Source organism: Centruroides sculpturatus, unplaced genomic scaffold, assembly GCF_000671375.1.
Source record: "Centruroides sculpturatus isolate CEXI.00-Female unplaced genomic scaffold, Cexi_2.0 scaffold305, whole genome shotgun sequence".
NCBI classification, from domain to species: domain Eukaryota; kingdom Metazoa; phylum Arthropoda; class Arachnida; order Scorpiones; family Buthidae; genus Centruroides; species Centruroides sculpturatus.
In genome coordinates, this window is record NW_019384644.1 from 355,844 (window position 1) to 365,028 (window position 9,185).

Sequence of the window (9,185 nt, forward strand, 5' to 3'; positions counted from 1 at the left end):
GTCATATATATATTAAGTATTTTGTTAAATGCTAGTGACAACTCATTCAATTTATAACGAACCCTGATCAAACTTACCCACAACTCTCCCCACTCAATAATAGCCCTCCTATTTTTTTAGCCATCCAATGACAAAGTGAGCAGATCTTACCAATCTGACAATAAGAGGACTATATGCCATCATATTCTCACAATACTAATAAACTTGCATATTTATTTGTAAATCTTATAAAATATTTATAAAATCTGTATATCTTTTTAACAAACTTTAAGTATATTTTTGTAGAATTATTTTAAAATTAATTAAAAAATACACTATATTCAGATTTAAGTACAGGTAACTCCCATATAACATGGCACTTTTATAGCATGGATTCACTCTAACATGGTTCGGGAATTGGGTAAAACCCTCATACAACATGAAATGTAATAAAGGGTGAGTTCTTTTATACCTCTGCGCAAGCATTCTAATTTTTTTCGTGGCTACTTTGAATGCTCTTTCAACAAATAATCCATTTAATGCAGTGTTTCTTAACCTCTAACAAATCATCGCCCCCTTCAATAAAACCGTTATGTAGTATCGCCCCTTCACTTCAAAATTCTGATGTCGAGGGCCAAGGCTAACGCAAATTTCGTACTGCATTGAATAGACTAGTGACTAGTATAATGTTATTTGTTTAATTATTGAACGATATAACGAATAAAATATCTAATTATTCTTAATATAATGTTTTACTATATCGCCCAGAAAATTGTTTTTTGCCCCCAAAATATAAATTGTTACTAATCGCCCCCTCAACATGGAAAAACACCCACATGGGGGCGATATCGCCCCCGTTGAGAAACATTGATTTAATGGTTAAATTTTACAATTGGAATCCTTCTTTTGCCTCTAAAAGCTCATATTTTAAAATTATAGATTCCTCCATCACGCTACTATCAATAGTGCGAGCGCCGTCATCTCTTTCTTTCACCGTCATTCCTAAATGCCTACAAACAGCAGAGCATTCCCATTGTAGTGAAGATGCAGAGCGACTGCTATTAACAAACGCACTCAAAAACTATTACCACTTGATGATGCTCATGCTGAGATCATCATATAGAATGAATAATTCTCTAGTAAAATATTTACTTAAATAATAAATAAGTATTTTACCCCCAAAAAAAAAAATAATAATAATAAATCCAATTTAAAGAAGGATTTAACAGCATGTTTTTTAATTTTTGGAACCTAACCCCCTTTTCGCACTAGTTCTTTGTTTCTTATAACACGGATTTGCATAACACGGCAATTTTTTGGAACATAACTCCCGTGTTATACGGGGGTTACCTGTATTACAACTAAAACTAAAAAGCAATATTAAAAGAAATAACACATTTTACCTTCTTGATCAATGCACTGTGCTACAAGACAAGCACAAGTGAGTATATCTTTTACATGGTTCAACCATCCTGAGGAATCTAATCTGGATAACCATTTATCAACTGAACTACTTGTATCATTACAAGCTGAAAATATTCAAAACTTATATAAATATAATAAAACAGATAATAATGATATTTTATATTATTTTGACAATATTTTAAAATTTCACACACACAAAAATGAATACTTAAATTGATGAGCAAATAAATAAATTACAAGAGGAAAAATAATAATAAATATAATAAATTTATATTTGTAAGACATAAAAATATAAACATTATTTTTGTTTCTTGTCTTAAGTTTTTGTTATTTTTATAAATATTTATTAAAACTGGAAAAATAATTTCATTACAAATTTCAGAATATTTGCATTTAATAACAGATACTAATTTTACATTTAAAATTACATAATATTTTTTAATAAGTTAATCAAACAAACTTAAACTTATTTAAAGTTTGTTAAATGATAAGCTGCTATTATATAGACAGTACAACTGTATAAAATATGATGTAAAGTAAAGAAGGAAATTTTAAATTCAAACAAATTTACCAATATCGAGTGGCACTGACAACGACGCCAAACAGTAGATATTGGAACTACCATGGAAAATGCCAATATTGAGCTCTTAAAGACTGCTACATAAGATGACAATACAGAGTCACAAATGTTTTCATATTTCATTCTCTACAATTATATTAACATTTACTGTAAATGTATGTATTTTAATATGATTTTGTGTGCTTTTAACACTTTTCTAGTGATATTACAATTTCAATATTTGTGACAGACCAATGTAATGTCGAATAAAATGACTTAAACTTGATTTTTATTTTTCCATGTAATTTTTTGACAAATGACGTATAATTGAAAAAGACGTAACTCGAAACGATGTAACTTGAGTTTTACCTGTAGTCAGGATCTCTGATCCCTAAGCTTTCCATATTTGGGTTGAATTTTAGTGGTGCCTTGCTCCTGTATATCATATTTCTCCTGATAATTGGGTCATGCTGGTCACCTAACTCTGTACTGGGAAAAATTCTGAATTGAAATCACATGGATTCTGATCTAAATTAGAAATTCCTATATAGTTAATTGGGGTCTCTGGCCCCTAAACTCTTCCTATCTGGTCTCAATTTTCATCTGTCCAGTTTTGTTGTAGAGATTAACAAAGGACAGATGGATGACAGTGGGAATATATAGGTCTGCGATTTAAAATCAAGGCCAAAGAAATGAAAAATGTAGAACTTACAATATATGATCATTACAAATATTTAGGAGTGGAATTAAGCCAAAATGGGTGAGATAACTAAGCCACAGAAAACTGAAAGAAACAAACAAAGGCTGTTTAAGAGGCTGAACAAAATCTATAAAATGCCAAAATCTCAAAAAGAAAATGGAATACATATAACACCATAGTGAGAAGTATATGCTATTATGTATTACATACCAAAATGTAGAAAAATATCAAAAACAGACCAAAGAAAGTTGTTTAAGTACAGTTGAAATAAATGCATTAACCAAATTATGCAAATTATTCATGCACAATGAAAAAATTAATGCAGTTGTGAGCATAAAAACTCAATTATTGAAGAAATAAAAAAAAGGCATTTAATATGGTATGGTTATATGAAGTTAAAAATGTCCAGGAATAGGCACAGAACAGAAATTATAAAAAATGAGAAAGATCAGAGAAGAAAATATATAAAAAATGTTAACATCAATGAAAACATATATGAATAGAACACAGTGGAAAAACTGTTTGCAGATTAGAAGACATTTGATACTAGAAACCAATTAGATACAATGTGTATGTTTGTTTGTGAAGAAAGAGATATCGTATTTACAAATAACAGAATTTTATAATATAACAATATTTTTTTTGTCTGCTTGGCTATTACTTCATTCTGCCTAGTTAGTAAAGCTTTCTAGAGAGAACACTGAGTTCACATATATTTAAAAAAAGGAAGCTTAAGTATAGAATGATTATATTCTTTTTCAAAAGTTTTTATACAAATATGATAAATTATGGCTTCCACTAGAATATCCAAAAACTTTTAATTCACAATCAAAATCTTTAAATAGAATTGCAAAATTACTGGAAATGAAATGGAAATTGAAACTAGAGTGTGAACAGATATTTATAGTAGTTTTTCTAAAATTTTATCATCATTTGCATCTTATAATGAAATGATGCCAATTAATAGTAATAGCAAAAATTTTTATTTTAATTCTTCTATTCTATTATTAAATATTATTTTTAATTACCTTCAATTAATTTTGAAAGTGAATTTAATAAGGTTGAATGTCTGTCTATTGGCTTATGTATTCTTCTCCACAATGGATAATGAATTTCAGGTTCAAATCCCCCTCCTAAATAAAAATGCACTATTAAATATTAAAAGAACAAGTAAAAACAATCAAGATCAAATTTGGTTCATGACATTAAGCTATACAGAATACAATTATAGATATTCATTTATATACAGTAATACCTCGACTTATGCTACCCCGACTATGCAATTTTCAAATCTTGTCGATTCGTCTTTTGTTTGAGCATCATGCAACTCTTGATTACTCACTCCCCCCACACTATTGTTCATCTTATATGTTCGGACGTGTCACACAGAATTGACACATAGCTACAATTTATTTTGTGTTATTTATTTCTGTGTTTGTTATATCTACGGAAACTTGAGAGACTGTATGTGGTGATTTCTTGTAACCGTAAATGAATCAAAAGATGAGATAAGATTAATGAGAACATTTATTAGCTTACATATATCCGACTTGGATTTTACACAAATTGCGAAATTATACTCCGACTTACGCGGTTATCACTTGGTCCCACCTATCACGTAAGTTCGGGGTATTACTGTATTATATATAATTTATGCAACGTTAAATTTTTTCAATATAACAAATTATCATATAAATTAGTACTATTTTATTTATTTATTATTATTACTATTTTTATGTAAATGCATTTATTTAAATTTGAAATATTTTAAAAATAAAAATGATTCTGTGTGAAATATAGCATAATTAAACATAAAAAAACTTAATTTAGGTTTATTTCATGGCATAAATTGATGAAATTCTCCATGTAATAATTGGTTAATTATGCAATTTAATGATTGAAAATTTTGAATTATAAATAAATATCTTGCCATCTGTAAACTTAATGATTTAATTAAAGTTTCAAGCTACTGAAAATCATGTCTAGTTCCAAACTCACAATTTTTTCAGTGTGTAAGCATTAGAGCCAATATGCTAAGTTAACCTCAATCAAATGTTACTGATTAAGAATTCAGATCATTATTATTAATTATAATAATATGCTAAAATTAAATGCACTTCTAAACGAAAATCTTTCTGGAGTCTTGAAAATGTTATTAATATCTTAAACTCAAAACAGTTAACAGAAAAAAGTCACACTTCACAACGAATGATGAATTCAAAAATAATTTGAATAATATAAGCTTATGCATGATACACATTAAATTTATAAAATGTTTTTAAATTATTAGTCATAAATAAAAATTAAGAAATATAAATACTATAATTAGTGCATAAATAGTATATAAATAATAATAATTTATTTATATATTCTGTAGTTTATTATTAGCTAAGCACTATTTATCATCTTTATTTCTTAATTTTTATTTACATGTTCAATCCTTTAAAAATATTTTATGAATGTATGAGTGTAATGCATCAGAATACAGTGTTTAACATATTTTTAAATTTGTCATTCAATTTATGAAATGTATAAAGCTAAAGATGATCATTAAATTGATTTACAATGTGTTTTTAAAACATGAATAAATAAAATCATTTATAAAATATCAATTTATGGTTAAATGGTTTATAAATGATAATTAAAAGAACCTTTAGTTCTTGCCAACTGGGCAAAATTTTGTGCTCTTGTATCAATAATATAACCTCTTTCTCCTGCCACTAAAGCAGCATTCATTAAGTTTTTATCTTCTTCACATCGCCTCATGTTAGTTCCCACCATAGGTTGACTACTCCTCAAAATTGAAGCCTATAACAACATGGAATATTGAGTTTGTAAAAACAATACCATTAATTATTAAAAATTGTAAATAATAATTAGATTTACCTTAGATCCTTTATGAAAATAACTTAAAACTGGAAATCTAGATAAATAACGAAAATTAGCAACACTTATTAATGTTTCATCATCAATTTTCTTTGGTACCACTAATATCTCTGGATAGGTTGGACATACCTAAAATACCAATAATTCTATATTGTGATAATAATAATATATTAAATGACATATTATTTTCTTATCATGCTAAACTCTAAAATGTATTGGATATATTTTATTTTTAGATATATCATTTTCTTCATGACTTGAACTATGAACTAATAACTAATAAAATTTCTTAATCTTCTTTTGAAATATCAAAAAATTGTATTCTCTGTTTAAAAATAAATAATTAATTAAATATTTAAACATTAATGTCTGAATTTTACTTTCAGAAAGAACTTTTTACCATACTGTTCACAATTTTTGTAAAGAAACATTACTGAATCTCTCTTCTAAATACTCATTGCATTTATAGAATTAAAACATTAATATTCTAAAGAAAAAAAAATAGAACAAAATGAAAACAGCAAATTTTTAACATGATAAATAATAGATTAGCAAGAATTTTAATTTAAAATATGCCCTTGTTTCTGAAATGTTTGTTATACTCTATATAATTTATTTATAACTTTGTTACAACTTCATTCTAAACATTTTAATATTTGATTTTACTTCATAATATTCATTTCACCATTTTAAGTTCATTTCATCCACTTAAACTTTTATACCTAAATAAAAGCTTTTATACATAAAATTATAAATTTACAATATATCAGATTTGTTAATGTTTCATGTATATATTTAAATGGTTTAAACTGAAATTTCTAAATTTGTAAATACTGTACATAAAACATTCATTTGTTTTTGCTATTGTTACACTGATTTTGTGCAGACTGTGTTTAACTGAATACTATATTTGTAATTTGACTACTGAGTCTTAGAATATTCAAAAACTTTTATGAAACAATAATGCCAAAATACTTGCTTTTATGCAAACATTACAAATATAACTGGTTTTAGCTAAATAAATTTTCTTCATCTGACAAACCAAAACATTTTTCATTTAACTTCTTGTCTGATACATTATCTCACATTTATTGAGAATTTACGTTAAATGAATTGTTATAAAGTTTTGTAAATTATTCTTGCTTTTCTATAAGTTTTCCATCAAATTTCTTATCTTCTCAATATTCCAATATAAATCTACAAATATATTATAACAACATATTTTTTCAAAGTGATAATCAAGCAGAAGAGAATTTTTTTAAATGTGTTAGCAAAACTGTCCTTTTTATAAATCATATGTTGTACATACGATCTTAAGAATAGTTTCTTGAGCAGTTAAGCATACCTGCAAAAACTGCATAATTCTACATATTTTTTATCAAATAATTTCATCAGTATCAGTATGTTTTTTTTATGATAAGTTTCAACTCTACTTCCTATATCTCTGTAAATTTATATTGTTGCAATATAGGTACAGTACATTTTCATTTATCTCATTCTATTTAATAATATCTGAAAATACTTTCATATGAATTATCTTGATTTAACAACTTTTCAAAATATCCTGTCCATTTTTAAAATTTCATCCAATTCAATCTCATCATACTTTAATACTTTCTATTCTAATTCACTTTATCATATCTGCTCCTTACTTGGTTTTGCTTATTGCAGATTTTTCTCTTTCAGAAAGATGTAATAATTGAATAAATTCATAGAGGAATTTGATTTTCATAACTTATAAATCTTCATATTTTCATAGTTTTCAAATACTTCCTATACAATTTTGTTTCATCACAGATAAATTCTTTTTAACAAACTTAATTATACAAATCTTTCTTCAATGGTGATAAAATTCTACATTATTTAATTAACAAATATTTAACTAATGTTTTTAGAAAAATTAGGCATACAAATATATATCATCAATTCATCATTTCATCTACTAGTAGAAATCTCTAATCATTGAATTATTCATATAATTGCATTGGACTGCTATAAAGATTAGAATAGTTAAATGCTGTCAATCTTCTTTCATCACCTAATTATTTTTTATTTTTTTTACCTAGTTGCTTTGCTACTCTTAAAATGATCCACAAACTCACTCCTCTTAAATCTATCTACTGTTTGTATTATTACTATTGCTCATAAATAAATTCATACAATAAATTCATTCTTAATATACTATGTTTTTTTATAACTTTTCGAGTTAAAAATAATCCACTTATTCCTTATAAGAATTTAGTGAATATTGTTTTCTTTATGTATTATTGTATTGTATTTTGTAAAGGTCATAAAGAATAAGCATGGTGAAGCAGTCCCAGTAAGATAATGAGATAAAAATTGGCACAAAAGTAGGTATCAGTAAATAATTAATTACTGTTCAATATTGTGCCAAATTTTTCATGCATTTAGGTTATGTACAAAAATTTCATTTTTAAATACAGAAAATCCTCTTTAATTCAAACTCAGATAATCTGAAATCCTGTTAGTTCGTAACATTACTATTTGTCCCAGCCGGGGGATAAAAAGAAGTAAATGTCTTTGTTTTTACAGTAATATATTTTCAGTTCCACATTACCCATGGACTACCCTTTCTTCTCTTATCTCATAAAATATATAGCTGGGTATTAAATTGCAAGACTGAGTTACAAATAGCAGATTGAGATATCTGTAGGGCTCTAGATACTACATTTGGGATACTTTAAAAATAACTTGGGCTACATTTCAAGGAATTCTGCTTTACTATTTATAAAACCTATCTAGCAACTTGTGAGGTTTTCACCAGACAAGTGCTGTTTACCTGCAATTTATTTATTATTATTAATTAACGAAAATAGTATTCTTCATACATAGCCATATTCCATTTGCTTAATAAATTACATCAGTTACATGATATTTGGCATATTGTACAGAAATATTATACGTAAATCTCAGATAATTTGAAGAAGTCTCAATTATTTTGTCCCCTGAATTTCAAACTAACAAAGATTTCCTGTATCACCTTTTGTATGTAACTGTTTCTTTGTGTAAAATTGTATGTAAAAACTGAGCCACACAACATCATGTATATTATATGTTTTTTCATTTAGAATTTTTTGCCAAAAAATTCAAATAAAAAAAAAACACAGTGGTACCTCAGGATACGAAATTAATCTGTTCCAAAATTCACGTCGTATCATGAAAATGTCATAAGGTGAATAATTTTTCCCCATACGATTACATGTAAAACCAAATACAGTAGAACTTCCATTATCCGGATTTTCGATTATCCGGATTGTTCAAAATAAACAAAAATTTTACGAATTTGCTGATTTGCACTTGGCGAATTACAACACTGTTTATGTACATGATGGAATGCATAACTTTTTTTTGTTTCAACAACGTCTCACCTAGCACAGTGGTCATAAACTCTTAAATATATTTTATCTATATATATAAATGGACATGTATGTCCCTATATTTCACTTTTTCGCCAAAACTACACATCGCACGTGAATGGTGTTTGTATGTGGTGGTAGCCCCAAGTCTCCATTCGTGCATAGGGGTGGTTGCGTCTCAATAGCTATAAGGGTGCGGGAGATATGAGGCTAAAAGTAGTTGAAAGTGGCTTTCTATTTCGAATGTTTTGTTCGAATT

At 26.8% G+C, this 9,185-nt stretch overlaps 1 protein-coding gene across 1 annotated transcript in view; it reads right to left on the reverse strand.

Annotated features, from left to right (window-relative positions):
* The window catches only part of LOC111626088 (myotubularin-related protein 9-like), a 66,758-nt gene that overhangs the window by 44,444 nt on the left and 13,129 nt on the right, over positions 1 to 9,185 (reverse strand). The window contains exons 2-5 of the mRNA XM_023369370.1: positions 5,550 to 5,678; positions 5,315 to 5,471; positions 3,692 to 3,796; positions 1,383 to 1,508 (exon numbers count right to left, since the gene is read on the reverse strand). Coding sequence (XP_023225138.1) covers positions 1,383 to 1,508; positions 3,692 to 3,796; positions 5,315 to 5,471; positions 5,550 to 5,678 — 517 coding nt within the window. The remainder of the gene's footprint in view (positions 1 to 1,382; positions 1,509 to 3,691; positions 3,797 to 5,314; positions 5,472 to 5,549; positions 5,679 to 9,185) is intronic.